This window comes from Lepus europaeus, chromosome 3 (genome assembly GCF_033115175.1).
Source record: "Lepus europaeus isolate LE1 chromosome 3, mLepTim1.pri, whole genome shotgun sequence".
NCBI classification, from domain to species: Eukaryota; Metazoa; Chordata; class Mammalia; order Lagomorpha; family Leporidae; genus Lepus; species Lepus europaeus.
The window spans coordinates 115,015,462-115,036,950 of NC_084829.1; the positions used below are offsets into that span (position 1 = coordinate 115,015,462).

At 37.8% G+C, this 21,489-nt stretch overlaps 1 protein-coding gene across 1 annotated transcript; it reads left to right on the forward strand.

Moving 5' to 3' along the window:
* Positions 1-367: 367 nt before the first annotated feature.
* Positions 368-21,164, forward strand: LOC133757062 (amine sulfotransferase-like). Its single transcript, XM_062187673.1, has 6 exons — positions 368-513; positions 6,370-6,578; positions 9,372-9,498; positions 10,371-10,465; positions 17,554-17,740; positions 20,984-21,164. Exons 1-6 carry the CDS (start codon positions 372-374, stop codon positions 21,127-21,129), a joined length of 906 nt encoding a protein of 301 aa, XP_062043657.1. The 5' UTR covers positions 368-371; the 3' UTR covers positions 21,130-21,164.
* The last annotated feature ends 325 nt before the right edge of the window (positions 21,165-21,489 follow it).

Sequence of the window (21,489 nt, forward strand, 5' to 3'; positions counted from 1 at the left end):
TTCTGGTATCAATTCATTTTCATCCTACTTGTAATAGCTGGACAAACTTGACTAATAGGATTGACTTCATTGTGCCTTACTGCCCTCATCTGTATCTTTGAAATCACAATCATGTTCCCTCATGAAGCTTTAGGAAAAGCAATTTAACTTCTTAGTGTCTTAGTTTCCTCTTCTTTAAAATAATGATAACAACAGCACTATTGGATTACTGTGGTTTAAATAATGAATATATAACATGCTTGGTGTGTTATGTCAGTTGGTTTACTTAAGACATTTAATTGATGCTTGGCACATGTGGAGCACTCACTAAGTTTTAGTAATTTAAGAATTTGAAGAGATATTTATCTGTTTTTACTTGTAGGTGAAAAGTTATGGACAATTCACGTAAATATTTATTGAACTTCAAAGGCTATAATTTTGAACGTACATTTGTTGATATGAAAATACTGGAAAAGTTAGATGACTTTGAAATCAGAGATGATGATGTCTTCGTAGTCACATATCCCAAATCTGGTAAGTTTAACGAGTAAACCATCTGGGGTCAGTTTTCATTTAGGCTTGGTAAAAAATGCGTAACAATAGGCCTCTTTCTGGATATCAACAGTAGCAGAAGCCACTACAATTTAGTCAGAAAAGAAGGTAAATAAGCTCAAATCCCTATGGTATAAGGACATTTTCAATATATATATTGTATTGTCTGATAGTAAATATGAAGAAATCAAATATTGATGCAAGAACAGGTACTTAGTAAATGCTGACTGTTTGATCAGGAAGAAAATGAGGGAAATAGAAATTAAAAAAAAAACCCAGATGGATTTTGTTTCTATGATGATTTTCAGTACTCTAATTGCTTTGTATTTCTTTACAAAATCATTTTCAGCTAAAATAAGTGCATGTGAATTTACGTTTTGTGAAATATTATTTTTAAATTGTCCTTTTTAGAACATAGGACAATTTTTGCCATTGAAACAATGATGTAAAGAGTTGTTTAGGCTTCTTAGACTTTCTGGTGTCTAAGTCAATGCAATAATAATAATGAAAAAACCTCTTCCACATTTCTACAAAAATTTTCTACAAAAATGCTCTAGCCCTTCCTTTTCACACTCTGCTTTGAGGTTCTTGACCTTAATATCTTTTTTCCAAATTAGTAACTATTCGACTTGCCTCTAGATTCCTCCATCCTGTGAAAATTGTCTGTTGAATGGTCCAGTAACAAATGAAATGGTTTCTTCCTTTTCTTCCATAGATATTGCTGGCATTTCAGGTTTCTTGGTTTAAGGTCAAGCATCTCAGTAACAAAAAATGTCCTTCTAGTTCTCTTTATGCTGCCCAAGATTTTGGAAAACCACACATCAGTGCCTATCCCATCCTAGGTGGCCTTGCTATCTCTGGGATTGACTATCAATTGTATTAAATCTATCTTGTAGATAAATCACTTAGGCAGTAGCATTTACAAGATTTTTGGTACATCACATTCTTTTAGAACATTCACAATCACAGATGCAAAAATCCTTAACCAAATATAAAAAAATCAACTCCAGCAAGGTAAGAAAATATATACCATGATTAACAGGGATATATTACAGAAATCAATATTTGTTAAGAACTTTAAAGGATAATTTTATTAAGGTATTAGGGAGAGGGAGAAGAAGAGGGAGGAAAGGAGGGGAAGAGGGAGACAGACAGAGAGAGAGAGAGAGAGAGACAGAGGGAGTGAGAGAGAGAGAGATTGGTATTTCATCCTCTGGCTACCTTCTCAAATATCTTGAATGAGGAATCCAACTTCATAGACATAAAGTCCAGCCAAGTCTCCCATACGAATGGCAGAATACCAATTACTTGAGTCACATCACTGCCTACCAGGGTCTACATTAGGTTTAATTTAAGTAAGCTGAGGTGGAAAAAAGATCTATTAATGCTAGGCTAAATGCTTTCTACTTAAAAAATTATAACATACACCAAGAGAAAATGAGAAAGTGCATCTTATCATGTCAATAAATGCAGAAACTATAATGAAATAGGGAAAAAATGGAACATCCTTCACCTGGCTAATAGGACTTACCTCAAACCCCAATAAATACCATTCAGTTATGAAACATTTAAAATATTGCATTTAAAATCAGAATCTAGGGTGAGCAATTAGCAATTTCCATGTTAGCGCAATTGGTTTTGATTCCTGGCTCTGCCTCTTGGCCTCAGTGTTCTGTTAATGATGACCCTAGGCGGAAGGAGTGATGGCTCAAATAATTGGGTTCTTCCCACCCATGTGGGAGATCTAAATGGTGTTTTGAGCTCCTGTTGTTGGTCCTAGTTTGGGCATTATTGTCTTTTGGGGTACCAACAGCCAGATATTATTGCATATATTGCTTGCTCTCCCTCTTCCTCAACTTTCCAGACAAGTCAAACACTTTTTTTATTTTGCTAAAAACAAGTATATTTTCTTAGTTTTAAATTAATTTTTGAAGAACTGAAGTAATATCCATTAATGATTTTAAACACAAATAAGTTTGGCCGGCGCAGTGGCTCACTAGGCTAATCCTCCACTTGCAGCGCTGGCACCCTGGGTTCTAGTCCGGTCGGGGCGCCAGATTCTGTCCCGGTTGCTCCTCTTCCAGTCCGGCTCTCTGCTGTGGCTCGGGAAGGCATTGGAGGATGGCCCAAGTCCTTGGGCCCTGCACCCCCATGGGAGACCAGGAGGAAGCACCTGGTTCCTGGCTTCGGATCGGCGCACCGCATTGGCCTTGGTGGCCATTTGGGGGTTGAACCAATGGAAGGAAGATCTTTCTCTGCCTCTCTCTCTCTCACTTTCTAACTCTGCCTATCAATAAAAAATGTTTGTTGCATATATATTTTTATTTCAAAATTTCTGTAGGAACTATCTTTATTTTATTTTTTCTTCTAATTTTATTTTAAACTATGTTTATTTATTAAAGATTTATTTATTTATTTGAAACTCAGAGTTACACAGAAAGAGGAGGCAGAGAGAGAGAGAAGAGGTCTGCCATCTGATGGTTCACTCCCCAATGGCCACAATGGCCAGAGCTGTGGCAATGTGAAGCCAGGAGCCAGGAGATTTCTCCAGGTCTCACACATGAGTGCAGGGGCCCAAGGACTTGGGACACGTTCTACTGATTTCCCAGGCTATAGCAAAGAGCGGGATCGGAAATGGAGTAGCTGGGACTAGAACCGGCATCCATATGGGATTCTGGTGCTTCAGGCCAAGGCGTTAACCTGCTACGCCACAGTACTTGCCCCTAAACTACTTATTTATTTATCTGAAAGGCAGTTATAATTAGAGAGATGGGGAAAAGTCATAGAGATTGTCAAACTATTGGTTAGCTTCCCAAACGTGTGCAACAAGGGGGTCTGAGCCAATTCAAAGCCAGAAGTTGCAAGTTTCTTCCAGGTCTAACACTTGGGTGCAAGGACACAGGCACTTAGGCAATCCCCTGTTGCCTTTTCAAGGCCATTAAAAGGGAGCTGGATTGGAAGTGGAGTAGTTAGGACACAAACCAATGACCACATGGGATGCCGGCCTTGCAGTCTCCATGTGTTTGCATGTTTTCTAGAGATTCTTAAGTTGTTCATTTCTAGCTTCATTCCAGTGTGGTCAGACAAGATACATGGTATGATTTCAAGTTTTTAAAATTTGCTGAGGTTTGATTTATGGCCTAGCATATGGTGTATGCTAGAGAAAGTTCCATGAACTGATGAAAAGGATGTGTGTTCTTCAACTGTGTGATGAACTGTTCTGTAGCTATCATTTAGATTCATTTGGTCAATAGTGTAGTTTAGTGCTGTTGTTTTTTTGTTTATTTCTGTCTAGCTGATCTGTCTAATGATGAAAGTCCCCATTACAATTGTTTTGGAGTCTATGTCTCCCTTTAGGTTCATTAACATTGGTTTTAATTAGCCAGGTGCCCTGGCATTGGGTGCATATTTATTTATTTATTATAGCCCCATCTTCCTGTAGAATTGACCCCTTCATCATGATCTAATGCTTTTCTCTGTCTCTTTAAACAGCTTTTATGTTAAAGCCTATTTTGTTTGATGCTAGGATGGCTATACCTGCTTATTTTTGCTTTCCATCAGCATGGACTAACTTTTTCCATCCTTTCACTTTCAGTCTGCATGTATCTTTGTTGGTGATGTGTGTTTGTTGTAGGCAACAAATAGAAGGGTCTGTCTATATCTTCTAAGAGGAGAACTTAGGCCAGTTGTTTCATGGTTACTATTGATGTGGAATGATTTGGCTCTGCAATTTTTGTGTAAATATTCTTATTGTTTGCTTTGGGTTTCTTTTGTACTTTGACTTGAGTTTCTCTGCCTTCACATTCTTTCATAATGATGACTATCTTTCTGTGCTTCTGTGTGTAGTATATCCTTAAGCATCATTTGTAAGGCTTGGCAAGTGGTGACAAATCCTTTCCATTTCTGCTTGTTATGGAGGGTTTTCATTTCACCTTCACACATAAATGAAAGCTTTGCAGGATACGATATTCTAGTTGAGTTTTTTCTTTAAATATGTGAACTATGTCTGTCCATTCTTCCTCATGCAATATCATCATTGGCTTGGGCTGCTTCAGTCTGTCCTCACCTTGCTCTTAGAATCTGGCATCTTCTCTAGCCCGCTGCATTGGGAGTCCTGGGTGGTGTCCCTGCTCACTGCTGAGTGTCTGCACTTTCCACACTGCTCCATTGCATTACTCTTCTCTCTGGGTTATTTTGTGTGCAAAATTCTCTACAACTCTCCCCTGGGAATATACTTTCTCCACTTTTATTCTGCTGTCTTCCCTTGGCCAGAATCAGCACATCTTTTTTTTTTTTATTAGCCATCTTGGAATTCCTGTAAACTTTTGATTAACATGTAATATTTGTACATTTTCATGGAATCCAGTGCCACCCCATAGGAGACAGCATAAACCAATGAAGCCAGGCAAATAGCCCTTCATTCTCCTATCTTCCTCTGCATGTTTGGCACATACTTCAGTTTCATAAAGTTTCTTCATCAAGAAAACATATTGCTTGTAATTTAAAAGAAAATGAAAGACATTTTTAAGTAGGTGGTAGGAAAGGCCAGGAGAAGAATCTATGTTTGCTAAACCATAAGAAGTGTCATTGTAGTGTATGTACATTTTAGTGTTTTTTGTAGAGAACTCCAGTGATCAGCAGTTTGACTTCTGGAGACTTTTTGCTGTGTCAGAGTGGGTGACTAATTTGGAGACACATGTGCTTGGGACAGGCAGAACCTGGAGGACAGCCCTTAAGAAACAAGTGCTAACTCATACTCTGATCACTGACCTGGCAAGAGTGGGCACCAGAGGTATTTTGCAGAGAGTGTTTAAGTACTAAAGGAGTTTAAATGGAGAGAGGCTTTCTTATGGATGGTATCAGTTTTGGAATGTGACAGATACATAATAAATTCTGTGAACGTAATACACTAAATCATTCATTTGATATGGGAAAAACCATTTTGAGCCTGAGAGGTCTGTCTTTTGTTCTTACTTCAAAAAATATGTTGTTTTCCTCATGACAAATCTGAAAATACAAAATTTTCCTTTCCCCAAATTGTAAATGCCATATTAGTTGAGACCATACTTTACATAAAGGTTAGCAACACGTTTCCTTTTTTGAGAAGTATTCTATGACAGCTGTATTCCAGTCAGCAAAAGTCCTTGGTCAATGGTATCTAATAATCTCAATCTCTCTAAAGACCATCACTAGCAAGATGTCGTAAAATACAATCTTAATGGGCCATAGGAGACCGTGCAGAAACATTTTTAAAAACCTCACATTTTTACTTATTTTAGAATGACAGGGAGAGACAGAGAACGAGAGTTCCCATCCACTGATTCACTCCCCAAATAACCTTAACAGCCAGGACTGTGTCAAACCAGAGCCACATGCTAAAGACTCAATCCAGGTCTTCCATATGGGTGGTAGGAGTCCAATTACTTGAGCCACTGCTTCTTCTCAGTGTATACATGAGCCGGCTGCTAGAGTCAGGAACCAGAGCCTGGGATCAAACCTAGAAATCCCAATGTGGGATGAACCTAAACCACTAGTCTCTATGCCCATCCTTGAAAAGGTGCTTTTTTTTTTTTTTTTCCTTTGTCAACATGATCCCTACCTTAGCAGTGAATGGAGGGTGGAACCTGGAGAAACTGCATTGAATTTTTTTTTGTGGTTGATACAGACCAAAAGGTAATGTTGGAGTTAAGATTTTCTATAATATTTGTTTTCATATTTATGGTGTAACAGTGTCAGAACACCTAAAACAAGTTTGTTATACATGGTTTGACCATTACTATTCACAGTTATTATTCAAAGCTATATGAGGTATGAAAACAAGATTATCTCTGTTTACAGGCACTATCTGGACTCAGCAGATACTAAGCTTGATTTATTTTGAGGGCCACCGAAACAGAACTGAAAATTGGGACACGCTTGATAGAGTGCCCTTCTTGGAATACAATATTCGCAAAGTGGACATTGAGAACAGGCCATCCCCTCGCCTCTTTGCTTCCCACCTACCATATTATTTAGCACCCAAAAGTCTCAAGAACAACAAAGCTAAAGTAAGTCACAGAAATATTTTATGCACTTTTTGCACTGGCGTCACACCTTCCCTAAGAATTGTTCTCCAGCCCCACTCACTCATGTTCTTTCAAATGGTGTGATTATTAAATAATAACTACCCAGTTTTCTTTCACCAAGGAAATAGATTTGTTTTAGGAAACATCTCTTAATATTTTCTACTTTAAAGATTTTTATTTTAATTATTTCCTATTTTGTTTACACATATGTTTCTATCTTCTTTAATTAAATAGTCTATATCTTTTTTATAAATTTTTTTGACAGAGTTAGACAGTGAGAGAGAGAGAGAGAGTGAGAGAGAGAGGAGAGAGAGAGAGACAGAGAGAAAGGTCTTCCTTCCATTGGTTCACTCCCCAAATGGCACTATGGCTGAAGCTATACCCATCCTAAGCCAGGAGCCAGGAGATATCTCCTGGTCTCACATGCGAGTGCAGGGGCCCAAGAACTTGGGCCATCCTCCATTGCCTTCCCGGGCTGCAGCAGAGAGCTGGACTGTCAGAGGAGCAACCAGGACTAGAATCCGGCGCCCATCTGGGATGCCGGTGCCGCAGGCGTAGGACTAACCAAGTGAGCCATGACACCAGCCCAAATAGTCAATTTCTAATATTTGTTTCTAAAATGTTAGTATTTCAAATAATAGATACTGTTTTTAATATAGATATGGAAAAGAATTTTGACTATCTGAGTAATTTATTTCAGTTTTACTCTTCTATAGGTGTCAGATTTTTTTTTATTATTTGTTTTTATTTATTTATTTATTTTTGACAGGCAGTGTGGACAGTGAGAGAGAGAGAGACAGAGAGAAAGGTCTTTCCTTTGCCGCTGGTTCACCCTCCAATGGCCACTGCCATCAGCACGCTGAGGCCGGCGCACCGCGCTGATCTGAAGGCAGGAGCCAGGTGTTTCTCCTGGTCTCCCATGGGGTGCAGGGCCCAAGCACTTGGGCCATCCTCCACTGCACTCCTGGGCCGTAGCAGAGAGCTGGCCTGGAAGAGGGGCAACCGGGACAGAATCTGGCGCCCTGACCGGGACTAGAACCTGGTGTCCCGGCGCCACTAGGCGGAGGATTAGCCTGTTGAGCCACGGCACCAGCCGGTGTCAGATATTTTTAGAATTTTTTTACTTCTAAGTATTTATATAATGTTCAAAGATATTATAAAGTTATGATTATTGGTCTTACTGTGCTATCCTTGGGTAATGGTGGTATTGGGTAATGATTGAATTTTTGGATTTTTTTAGGTAATTTTTGCAACAATTACATGATTATTGTTTCAGTATGTCCCACAACATAAAAATATAATGTACTTTTTTCTCTTTGAGGCATTAATACATACATACATCAAGCAAAGTTTGAAAATTAAATTAATTTTGTTATTTTTTATATTTATGTCAAAAAATAAATATATATAAGTCTGCCACCATGATTGTTGCTAAGTCAAAATGTTTTGCACTTGATAGAATTTTTGCTGTTTAACTTTTTCAATATTTGGAGATGACTTTTTTGTTGAGCAAATTTATGTTGTTTTGTTAAATCCCTTGGCTTTAAATTTTACTGAAATTTATATTTATATTGTCACATGATTCTTCATGATGGCATTTTACCATTTGCTTTGTTTTTTCAGTACTATTTTCACTGCCATCTAATTTCACAAACTTTGTTAAGTAATTATATCAGGGCTTTGTTTTCCTTTGTTGAATAACTGGACTATTCCAATGTTTTGGTGTTATAATAAGTGCTTCGATGAACAATCTTCACTAGGTACTCTCACACATCTCTACCAATTTCCAAGTAATCTATTTCCAGGATTAGAATTACAAAGACAAAAGTACAATAATAATAAACTTGATAAGATAGTGTTATATTTTCCTAAGCAAGCAGGTGTACCCTGTTAATGGATGAGTTCTTATTTTTCTCCTAATAATTTTTCTCCAGTAACTTTTCACACCAGACTTTTAATTTTTAATTCTAGTACTTATACAAATGTCCCTAAACTCATATTAATTTGCATATATATAATCAGTAATGATATGAAGTACTTCTTGATATGTTTATGGCCATAACTAGTTTTTATTCTGTGATGCGAATATATCTTTTGCCCATGTTGTATTAACCATGATTTTTTTCTTATTCCTTTGCTTTATACATACCCTGGATATTAAGTAGCAATTTGCAAGTGTTGCTTCTCTCATATTTGTGATTTTTCAATGCTTTATATTGTATTATAATTACTAACACTCTTAACTTTAATGGAGCAAAACTGATCAGTTTTTATTTTAAAAAGGATTGTTTTAAATAAATCCTTCCTTATTCCAAACACAGAAACCCATTCTTGACTTAGATGTCAAAATTTTATTCCATATTTAAATAGGTCCATTTGTATATGATGTGAGATAAAAAATTCATTGTTGTTCTTTGTAAATAGCTATTTGCTCCAACCTCATAAGTAGTTCTTTTTCTTTCTTATCTCTAGTGCTAGCTTGGCTGTAGGTCAAATATAATGCTTATAGAAGTTATTTAATACAGGTTCTTTATTTATAATCTCTACCAATCATCAATATCACTTTTAGAAATTTATCCTGTATGTTTGCACACATGAATAAAAAATTTTTGTAATATTCTTTATTATAAAAAATTGATAACAAGCTAAACTTCTATGATGGATAGACAGAATGAAAGGAATTATGCATTCATGTAATGAAAGGTTGCACTGCTGTCATAAAATTTGTAAAGAGATGAAAGAACTGTTAAAATTATTTCATAATTTTCTCTGCAGATTATTTATGTCTACAGAAATCCTAAGGATGTTTTAATTTCGTTTTTCCATTTTTCAAATTTGATGGTTAGATTAGAAGCTTCAAATACCTTAGAAAATTTCATGGAAAAGTTTCTAGATGGAAAAGGTAACTATGAATTTATTTATTAAGCCATAGATTGATGAGAAAATGCTGCCATCTAGCCAAGTCCTTGGCCTTAGGGAACATACTACAGAGAAAAGGGGAAGGGCAATGATAGACAATGGAGTTCAGGGAAGTGGTTACAATTGTACAGCAATTTAGTCTGCCACTTAGTTGCTTTTTTGTGGTGGCCAGGACCCTGTGGGGATTGTCAAGATTGCAAAGGCATATTCTTTGGAGGTATTTTGACCATGTATAAGAGATCCTCAAATGTTCTAACTAATCAAACTAGCTAAATCCACAGCTAGAGTTATATATTCCAGACTAGCTGATGAGAGACTTTATGAGCTATTCTGAGCCTGTGGTAGTTCTTACATGACCACTGTGGGCTTTTTCAATTCACTACTTAGGAGGATTGATGCAAAAGTGTTGTGAATTGTGGGATATGGCTGTCAGTCATTTAGTTGACTAAATTTAGGTTCCAGCCCATGGGAGGGAGTGAAGGTTGTCATGCATGATCTTGGAAAATAGAAGAATAGAGATCTTAGATATCTCTATGCAAGATGTTAAGTGACAGAGAAATAGAAACGAATGTTATCAGGTGGTGTAGGTAGGAAAATGTACCATAAAGAAATCTTTAGACTCAGATGACGATGTATTTTTGCAGTGACACTTTCTACACACAGAGTAGTTTTTCTGAGACAAGTTTCTATGAAAATAATTTAATGTTCCTCAGAGTACTAAGTATTTAAAAGTGTGATCTAGATGTCTACTGATGGGCGACTTATATCTGTTTCTGAATATTCCAAAACAGAAGCAAAAGAATAGTTCCCTGAAAATGAAGACAACAACTTGACTTTATTTAATTTTCCCCACAGTGTTGGGAAGCCTCTGGTTTGATCACATCAGAGGCTGGTATGAACACAAACATGACTTCAATATTCTGTTCGTGATGTATGAAGATATGAAGAAGGTAAGATGAGAGAACTAAGAAAAATATTTACTAAACACTTTCCTCTATTGGTTTCAGCAAATCGCATTCTCCCACATCTCTTGGTATCTAACCACACTTTCTCAGGCTTCATTTTATGTTTCTAATTCCATCTGTGCTTGTGCTACCAGTCTTCTCAAGGTCACTTTTGTCACTACACAGTCATCTTTTGTGGTTCATTCTCATGTAGCTGCTTTTAGTAATAAAGGCTAAATTTAGGACAACCATTCTTAAAAATGGGGCAACATGGAACACAGCACCAAGAAGCCACTATTAACATCTGATTAATGCTTCCAAAGATGAGTCAGTGCCCTGTGATGCAAGTTCTTTGTATTTTTAAAGATAATTTTTTAAAGATTTATTTTATTTATTTGAAAGACAGAGTTACATAGAGGTAGACAGAGAGAGAGAGAGGGAGAGGTCTTCCATTGGCTGCTTCACTCCCCAGATGGCTGCAATTGCCAGAGCTGTGCCAATCTGAAGCCAGGAGTTTTCTCTGGGTCTCCCACGTGGGAGCAGGGACTCAAGGACTCAGGCCACTCTCCACTGCTTTCCCAGGCCATAGCAGAGAGCTGTATCGGAAGAGAAGCAGCTGGGACAAGAACAAGCAACCATACAGGATGCTGGCATTTCAGGCCAGGGCTTTAACCTGCTGCACCACAGTGCTGGCCCCCAAAGATAATTTTGAAATGTAGTTTTTATGTGAAATCACAGAATGGTTACATGGTGGCAACCAACAATACTGTCTGAAGAAGATGTGCAAATTAACAGAACACAGTTTTGGGATCTTATGGATCTCTAATTGGCATGATGATTCAGAAATTCACAATCTATTCATTAATTCAGAAACTAGTGATAACTGTGGAACATGCAGAATTATGATGAAAAGAGAGCAGACAGATAATGCATAAATCTAATAAAAAAACAGGTGAAAAGGAACTATAAATTAATGAAAAAGAAGATGCCAATTCTTTAAGTGATAAAGTATACACACCTTTCAGAACTGAAGAAGGACTTGAGGATTAAGGAGCAAGTGATGAAAGACCCAGGTAGATGAGTTGTAACTGCCAGACTGGGCAAGGTCTATAGACTATGCTAACGATGGTGATATCTTGAATCTTAAAAGTAGCAATTAGACTTTATTAGTTATAAGAAGATAATGAGATAGAGTCAGTGTTTCTGGGATATCATTTCCCTTGGTGGGATGAAAAGTGAAAATAGTGAAAAAAAGTAGAGAAGGGCAATTAGAGATGAGTGTATTAATCTGTTGAATGCCAATAGTACCTTGCACTAGAGTGGTATCTGGGAATGGAGAGAATGTAGAATTTCAATACATATTTGGGACATAAACAGGAAAGGAGTCATGAAAGGAAATAGTGACAGCTGTCTAGGATGCTTCCTACATCTCCAGTTCACATAACTGTGTAGTTAGTGATATCATTCATGGAGCTCTTTGGGGAACACTGAAGCAGAATCAGGTTAAAGGAAGAAGATTGCTTATGATATTGGTTTTGACATATGAAGTTTAAGGTGTCTTACAAGTGCTGAAATGGATATACTGAGAAATAAGTGGAAAATGCAAACACAAAATCTCCGAAAAATGGTCTGGGCTGAGGAAATTAGTGACACTAATTTGGACATAGTCCCTGTATAAATATAAGAGAAACAATGAATGTTGATAAAATAGACAGGGGAGGGATAAAGTAGGGGATTAAACCAAGGGGATAAAAGCCAAGAAGAAAGCATGAAAGGAGGGGAAGTGGGAGAGAGAGGAAGGAATGAGAAAAAAGGAAATAAGACTAACAGGGAATTTTGGGTATAGAGGGATGAGCACTAAAAATAAACAGAAAATGAACAGTCAGAGAGAAACAATATAAAGTGTGTGATGACAGTGGCCAAGCAGATATGTCAACAAAGTTCTTTAAGATATATTAAAAATCTTTATGGTATCAAAGAAATCAACTAAAAATGAGGTTAAAATATCCACTGAATTTTGTGTTGTAACATGTGTACAAAGTAGGTTACAGCAGATTGCAACATATTGGGGCATAAATTGGTGAATTTTGAAGTATATAGCACCAACCGAAGAACACCTATATTATAATTGTATTCTTCATGCTTATCTTCTATATCTATTCAGGACCTTCAGATTATGAGACTGACGTGCTGCCTACTGCACTAAGAAGGCACTTCCTAAAGCTTCTATATCTAATAGTCAAACTTCAAAAAATCCTGATCAAAATGTAATTTAGCCCTAGATGCTTGTCTTCCTAATAATTGCACAAGAATTCACGTGGCATTAATCAGAAATGAGATGACATACTTATTTTATTCTTTTGCTCTTAAACCTTCACTTACTCAATTAATCAATGGGTCATGTGAATTCAGGCTCTGTATCCCTTGTGGGAGACAGAACCTTGTCTCAGTCCATGTTGCATTTGCTGCAGTCCAGGTCACTAACAACTTGTGGTTAGTTTCTAGATCAACTTTCCTAATTGTGGTCTACCTGCCTTCAATCTTCCCTTGTTTCTCTTTATTATTTATTGTTCAACCACAGTTATTGTCACATAACAAAATCTGATTCCTTCCATATTTTTTTTTTGACAGGCAGAGTGGATAGTGAAAGAGACAGAGAGAAAGGTCTTCCTTTTTGCTGTTGGTTCACCCTCCAATAGCCTCTGCGATCGGCGCATCGTGCTGATCTGAAGGCAAGAGCCAGGTGCTTCTCCTGGTCTCCCATGCTGGTGCAGGGCCCAAGGACTTGGGCCATCCTCCACTGCCTTCCCAGGCCATAGCAGAGAGCTGGCCTGGAAGAGGGGCATCTGGGATAGAATCCGGCGCCCCAACTGGGACTAGAACCTGGTGTGCTGGCTCTGCAAGGCAGAGGATTAGCCTGTTAAGCCATGTCGCCGGCCCCTTCCCTATTTTTATACTTGAATTAATGAGAGTGTGCTCACAAAAAGTGTTGAAACATAGTAGTTCAGTAGATTTTTAACAAACATTTGGATAGAGACCAGAGTAGACTATGCAAAACCTCTGTAATATTTCTTTGTTCTATAATCTGTCACCAGATCTGACTTTTGTTTAACCTTCTACAAAGTAGCCAATTGTTTATGTATTTTTGATATAAGTAATTTCCAGCTTAGCAAAAAAAAAAGACTTTTTAAACCATATAATAAGATCAGATTCTCTTTCAACTGTCTGGGGATGATGGATATTGGTTAGCTCAAGTGTTTTAGCTCTAAAAGTTCTTTCTAAAAACATTCTTAATTTTATCTTGGAAATTTCTTGATGATTTTACTCAAAATTGCCTATTCCCTATTCCCCAATTATAATATCATCCAGATGCCCAAAGGCATAGCAGTTTATCTCAGAGTATTTTGAGCAGTCCCATTGATTTGGAGGTGATATACTGAGGACCATATTGACTATGCAGAGTTATTTTCTACTACTTTGTCTCAGGTGTCTATGTATGTAATAGGAACGGAGTCAAATATACTGTTCAGATATTTCTATTAGATGATTAAATTGTAAGTAAGCTGAGATGTTATTACCATAAGATGAAAAGTGGTTGTCTTTTGGGGAAAGAATAAAGTTTGAAATTAGGAAAGAGGTGTCTTGTAGGGTTCCAGAATACTTGTGCTGTTCAGTTGCTTGATGTGAATGAGTTCATGAATGTTCATTTTGTAACATTCACTAAGCTATATTTTTTGGGGCTGGCCCTGTGGCATATTGGATTAAGCCACTTTCTGTAGTGCCAGGATGCCATAAGGGTGCCGGTTTGAGTCCTGGCTGCTCCACTTCCAATTCAACCTTCTGCTAATGTTCTTGGGAAAGAGGCCGAGAATGGCCTAAGTGCATGGGCCCTTGCACCCAAGTGAGAGAACCAGGTGAAGCTCCTGGCTCCTGGCTTCAGCCCGTGCCAGCCCTGACCATTGCTGTCATTTGGGGAGTGAACAGGCAGATGGAAGATCTTTCTGTTTCCGTTTCTTCCTCTTTCTGTAGTTCTGACTTTCAAATAAATAAATAAATCATAAAAAATTAAAAAGCTCATCTACGTTGGCATGGCCCTTAATTCTCTGCCCCCATCTGCCAGCCAGCTCGTTTCTTGCAAATCTATCAAGTACCAAGAACACTGAAGTTAAAATTTCACTATAATGAATGGGATTTAAAATTTTTGCAATTTGAGACTACTTTTAAACTCAGAAAGGAATTCCATATTTTTCAGGGCTGTTTCTCTTTTCTAAAATTGAAAGAAATATTTCTTCCTTGTGAAATTGTTCTAACCTCCACAATTAAATTTAATCTCTCTTCCTTGTGAAGTACTATTGCATATTGTGTTTCTGTTTATTATTTTTCCTGTGAACTTCCAATTTTCCAGTAGTAATTTTTTCTATGGACTTCCACTTTTCCAGTAGAGTCTTTGTTGAAAAGACTGACTGTTTCCTATTGAATATTATTGAAACTTTTGTAAAAAAATCATTTGACCACATAGATGAGAATTGATTTCTGTGATCTCTATTCTATTCGATTTGTCCAAGTTTCTATTACATTGACTTATGTCACTATCACTGAGTTTTAATTAGTGTGACCTGCAGTAAGTTTTGAAATCTAGAATTGTGAACCCTCCAAATTTATTCTTTGTCAAGACTGGAAGGTTTGTTCCCTTGAGAGTCCATAAGAATTTTTTTAAATAGTTATTTATTTATTTGAAAGAGTGACATGGAGAGGAGAGGCAGAGAGAGAGAAAGAGAGAGGTCCTCCATCCGATGGTTCACTCCCCAATTGGTTGCAATGGCCAGAGCTGTGCTGATCTGAAGCCAGGAGCTAGGAGTGTTGCAGTTGATTTCTCAACAATGTTGCAGTGGATTCGTTTCTGAGAGGAGGAGCTTGGTGGGGGCAAGAGGCGCAGAGTCACCACACAGACCCCGGGAGTCAGGTGAAAGCAGACCTGACGGGAGCAGCCCTCAGACTCCTTTGGTTCAGTTGCTACAACAGCTTATATAGCGAAGCAGCCAATCCGGTCAAGGGGCAGTCTATGTCCCAACCATTCACAGCCTGTTGCCAGGCAGTTTCCAAAGCCATCCAATCACAGCCTGCTGCCAGTCAGGCTCTTGTTGCCAGGCAGTTTCTGAAACCATCCAATCATGGCCTGCCGTCACTCAGGCTCTGTTGTCATGTGGTTTCCTCTGTTGTCATGTGGTTTCCAAAGCCATCCAATCACGGCCTGTTGCCAGACAGTTTCTGATGTCAGCGGCCATCTTGGCATGAACTTTTCACCTCAGTGGCCATCTTGGCATGAACTTTTCACCACAGCGACCATCTTGATATCACCTTTGCACCTCATTCCCCCACACAGGAGCTTCCTCTGGGTCTCCCATTGGGGTACAGGAGACCCAGGACTTGGCTATTTTCTACTGCTTTCCTAGGCCTCAGCAGAGAGCTGGATTGGAAAAGGAGTGGCCAGGTCTCGAAATGGCGCCCATATGGGATGCCAGTGCTTCAAGCTAGGGTGTTAACCTGATGTGCCAAGTGCTGGCACCCATAAGAATTTTTTAAAAAAGATTTTATTTATGTATTTATTTGAGAGGTAGAGTTACAGATAGAAGGACAGAGAGAAAGGTCTTCCATCTGCTGGTGAATCCCATGGTTGCAATGGCCAGATCTGGGTTCATCGGAAGTGAGGAGTTAGGAGCCTCTTCGGGTTTCCCATGTGGATGCAGGGGTCCAAGCACTTGGGCCATCTTTTACTGCTTTCCTATGCCATAGAGAGCTGCATCAGAAGAGGAGCAGTTGGGACTAGAACCGGTGCCCACATGGGATGCTGGCTCTGCTGGCAGAGGTTTGGCTCACTATACCACGCAGTGCCTGCCTCATATCAATTTCTTTTAAAAATTTATTTATTTATATTTGGAAGGCAGAGGTACAGAGAGAGATGGAAGGAGAGAGAGAGTTAGAGAGATAGATAGAGAGAGAGAGAGCGAGCCTCCATCTACTGATTCACTCCCCAGTGCTGGGGCTGGGCCAACCTGAAGCCAGAAGCCAGGAGCCAGGAGCCAGGAGCCAGGAGCCACCTCTGGGTCTCCCATGTGGGTGGAGGATCCCAAGGGCCTGAGCCCTCTCTGCTGCTTTTCCAGGTGCATCATCAGGGAGCTGGAACCATCGTGGAACATCCAGGACTCGAATTGACACCCATATGGGACACTGGCAATGTAGGTGGAGGCTTAGCCTTCTATACCACTGTGCCAGCACCTCCATATGAATTTTAAGATGAATTTTTGTTTCTACAAAAATAGTCATTGGAATTTTGATGGAGATTGCATTGATTCTATGGATAACTTTAGGTAGTATTAGAATTCGTATCTTCTGTTTAGGAACATGGAATATTGTCCACTTATATGTGTAGACTTTCATTTCTTTAAGCTTTTTTGGTTGTTTTTTTCCTTTTTTTGTTTTGAATGTACCAGTCTTTCAACTGCCTGATTAAGTTTATTCTAATTTTAAACTTTTGGGTGTTATTTTCTATGTAATTGTTTTCTTAATTGTTTCTTAGGCTTGATCATTGATGTTTGATAGCAATTCATCTAGTTTTTGAGCTGATTTTGTATCCATAAACTTTGATAAATTTATTTTTTATTCTAACACATGTTTTGGGGTGTGTGTGTGTGTGTGTGTGTGTGTGAGATATGGTATCATTTGGATTTTCTACATATAAGATCATGTCATCTATAGCAGAGATATTTTTTAATCCTTTCTTTTCCATTTGGATGCCTTTGTTTCTTTGTGTTGCCTAATCACTTTGGCTAGTATTCCTAATTTTCTGATAAATAAAAGTGAAGAAGTTGGACGTTTTCCACATCTTAGGTGAAAATCTTCCAATCTGTCTCCATTGGATATGATGTAAGATATAGGTATTTTGTACATTAGCTTTTTTTTTTTTTGATGTTGAAGTAGTTTCTTTCTTTTTCTCACTTAATTTATTTATCATTTACTTGACCATCCTGCATATTGGGCTGTAACTCCTTCATTGTTCATAAACTTAGTAACTTCTCACATTATGACTCTTTCAGGATCTCAGAAGTTCAATACTGAAAATCAGCAGTTTTCTTGAGAAGGAACTGAGTGAAGAGGAGGTGGATGCCATTGTGAGGCAGGCTACATTTGAAAACATGAAGTTAATTCCACAAGCAAATTATAATAATATTTTAAGCAATGAATTTGGCACACGAAATACTGAGGGAGCTTTCTTGCGCAAAGGTGACATTAAGTGATTTATACTACCAAAATTATCTAGTTCTCACGAGTCCTTGGCACCTAAGAAAGAATCATCAGTGCTTCCAGCATATGTTTTCATATTGTACTGTGGTTAGGGACCTACTACTTATCAAATATTACAGCTGAAAATTGCTGGGAAGAGTTTCTAGGGACTCTAACAATGTTTTTGTACCTAATGACATCACTGAACTTTCTTAATAAACACCACGTTCCGGGGCAGGTGGTTGGCCTTGTTTTGATGCTGCATGGGATTGCTCTATCTGATACTGCATGGGATACCTGCATCTGATACTGCAGTGCCTGCCTTGAGTCCTGGCTGTGTTTCCAGTTCCAGCTCCCTGTTAATACACACTCTGGGAGGTAGCAAGTGAGGGCTCCAGAACTTGTGTCGCTACCACCCACACAGAAGATCAGATAGAATTCCAGTCTGACTTAATCCTTGCCCATCCAGTGTTGCAGGAATTTGAGAAATGAATCAGCAGATAGAAGACCTCTTTATATCTGTCTCTCTCTCTCTCTCTCTCTATATATATATATATATATATATATTTCTATGTGCTTGCAAAAAAAAAGCAATAAAATAAATATAAAGAAGCAAGTGCCATATTCCTTCATTCTGGAAAGCATGTTTTTCCTTTTTAAAATTTGTTAAGTCCTATCTGAAAGTTGTGGATATTTTTGGACCACAATGTCTTCAATTTTTTTTTCCTAGGAAATCTACATAGTATATATTTTTAATTGCTATCATGGGGAAGAAAATTTGAGTTATTACTTCTTCTTGTATGAGATTTCTTCTTCACAGAAAGTACAGTGATCTCTTATTAGCCCATTCTACTATAAAATAAGGTATTCAAAAATGCAGTAAATTTTTGTTGTATTCTGATTATGTTTCAAATGTTTTAAAAATGAATATATTTTTCCACTCAAAATTTTTCTACTTAAAAGTTGTTTGTTTTAATGTATACCATCCTTAAAATTTATTTGAACTTCTATATTTTACACTGTAGTTTATTTATAACACACCATTATGATAATGGATATTGATTTATAAATATTTATGTAAATATCTTACTGACATTCACCTGGATAATGTTGCTTTAAAATTATTATTTTTGTGCCATTTATTATCACTTCTCCTTATAATTCAATTAAATCACATAGAATACAATTCTCCTATATATAATAGTTTGCTATCTGATCCTAATTCCAATAATGTTATACAGAAAATTTGACTGCTGAAGGTGTTGAACAATTAGTATTTTCATGATTTATTTTATTTATTTGAAAGACAAAGTTACAGAGAGAGGTAGAGATACCCAGAGGGAGGTCTCCCATCTACTGTATCACTCCCCAGATGGCTGTGATTGTTGGAGCTGAGCTGATCCAAAGCCAGGAGCCAGGAGCTTCTTCTGGATCTCCCATGTGGGTGCAAGGGCCCAAGCACTTGGACCATCCTCCATTGCTTTCCCAGGTGCATTAGCAGGGGTTTGGGTCAGAAGTGGAGGCTCATTCAGAAGTGGATGAAAAGCCTATGAGGGCAATGCAGGGATGGAAAGCCAAGACACTGTGGCAAAAAAAAATATTCTACATGAAGGATCTCTGTGAGTGAGACCCCAGTGGAAAGAAGGGGCCATCAAAGAAGGATGTACTTTTCTCTGAATCGAGAAGCGAACTTCCACTTTGCTTATGGCCTTGTCTAAATACTGACAGAGTTTGTGGTCACAAAAGACTTCCATAGCCTTGGCAGCTCATGGCAAGAGCCTTGTGTGATCACTGACATCATAAATAAGAGTGTTAATTGTTAAATTAACAACAGGACTCACTGTGCACTTACTACTCAAGTAGAACCTCTGTCCCTAATGAGTTGTACTATGAGAATTCACTGCAAAACTTGTTCTCAAGCAATATTTTATATGTTGTATGTGTGTAGGAGTGCAAATTTTTGAAATCTTTACTTAGTATAGAGTTGGTCTTCTGTATATAAAGTTAATTAAAAATGAATCTTAATGAAGAATGGGATAGGAAAAGGAGTAGGAGGTGGGCTAGGAGTGGGGGTGGGAGGTGGATGTGGGGGAAGAACCACTATATTTCTAGAGTTGTATTATGAAATTTGCATTCATTAAATAAAAGCTTTAAAAAAGCAAGAAGTGGAGCCTCTGGGACTCAAACTAGTGCCTCTATGGGTTGCCAATGCTGTGTCATGGCTTTAATCTGCTGTGCTATAGTGCTGGCCCCAACAATTAGTTTCAATTAAAAATAGCATACGGATAATTCCAAACTTCTGTCCAATAAAACTTAGCAATAGCAGCTCTGGCACCCAATGTGACCTTATGTCATTAGCTGAAAAGCTTTGCAGCACATTTTTAAATAACAAGTGAAGAAATAGTTACCTTGTAGGGCTGTTAACATTTATACGATGTGATAAAAATGATATGTGTGGTATGATGCCTACCATGTGGTAAAATATATTATTCTTTTACTTTGGGAAAAGGTTTTGTCCTAGTGGTTAGGACCCCCATGTTCCAAATCAGAGACCCTAGGGTCAATTCATGGTTCAGGCCCTCAAGCCCAGCTTCCTGTTAATGGAAGGGCTGGGAGGTCCTGGTGATGGCTCACGAAAGTGGGCTCTTGCTACACTTGTGGGTGACTTGTTTGAATTCTCAGTCCCAGCCATTGTGGGCATTTGGGGAGTTTACCATTGAGAAGGAGCTATCTCTTTCCCTGTCTTGTTGTCTGTTTTTTTGTTTTTTGTTTTTTGTTTTTGGTCTTTGGGCTTCTAAAATAAATTAATAAAATTTTAATTAAAAGTTCCAAATATCCATCTTTCCAGGTCTTTTTTTTCCTAACAAGTGGTTATGACTCAATGACAGCAGTTAGTAAAACTCTAACTGATAGGGTAATGAACTATAAACCTATGAAGAAACTTCAAAAATGAGAAACAGAATTGCAAAATAAGTTCATTTTGTGTAAAAAATTTTTTGCTCCATGTATAGTTTTTAAAGAATATGCATTTTCTACAAACATTTTGAAGAGCCCTCTTATTTATAGTTACTGTATTCCTAGGGTCCTTTTGTAACTCATCGTGGCCTAAGGGGAGGTGATATGTCATACCACTAGAGAGTATTTAGTGTGGCTCAGAGAAATGATTATAATGGGATTGGGTAGCTTTTGCCCTGTCAAAACTGCCTCCTCACTTGGGTGTTATCCATGTGTTTATCATATTAGGTGCTGTTGGAGACTGGAAACACCACATGACTGTGGAGCAGAGTGAAAGGTTTGACAGGATATTCCAGGAGGAGATGAAAGATTTTCCCTTGAAGTTCATCTGGGATCTAAATGAGGAGGAGAATACTAATCACAGTGCAAAATAGTCACATAAAATCTTAGCCAAAGGTTATATGTTAATATAAGATATTAATTTGTGACTATAATTCAATTGTTATTTATACATTAAATTGAATAGTATTACCACTCTGCATGATATTGGGAAGGAGAGAAATCATAAAATCTGAATTCCAAAAATCTGCACAGAGTATTGTTTTGTATTTTTTGTTTTTCTACATTTAAATTTAGGATTGATACAACATTAGAACTCCTTTTAGTCTTATAATTAAATTTTCATTCTTTGATTTCAAAGTAAATATGGACTTTGGAAGCAGGATACACAGCAGACTCATTAAATGGCAGATGCCCTAAGCAGCACTCTGGCCTCAGAATTAGCCCTTAAGGCA

Bases quoted from the DNA above. Each gene is read 5' to 3' on its own strand.
- LOC133757062 (XM_062187673.1), top strand. From the start codon at position 372: ATGGACAATTCACGTAAATATTTATTGAACTTCAAAGGCTATAATTTT. The intron at 6,579-9,371 runs GTAAGTCACAGA...TTTTCTCTGCAG, and splicing joins TCAAGAACAACAAAGCTAAA to ATTATTTATGTCTACAGAAA. The intron at 9,499-10,370 runs GTAACTATGAAT...TTTTCCCCACAG, and splicing joins AAAGTTTCTAGATGGAAAAG to TGTTGGGAAGCCTCTGGTTT.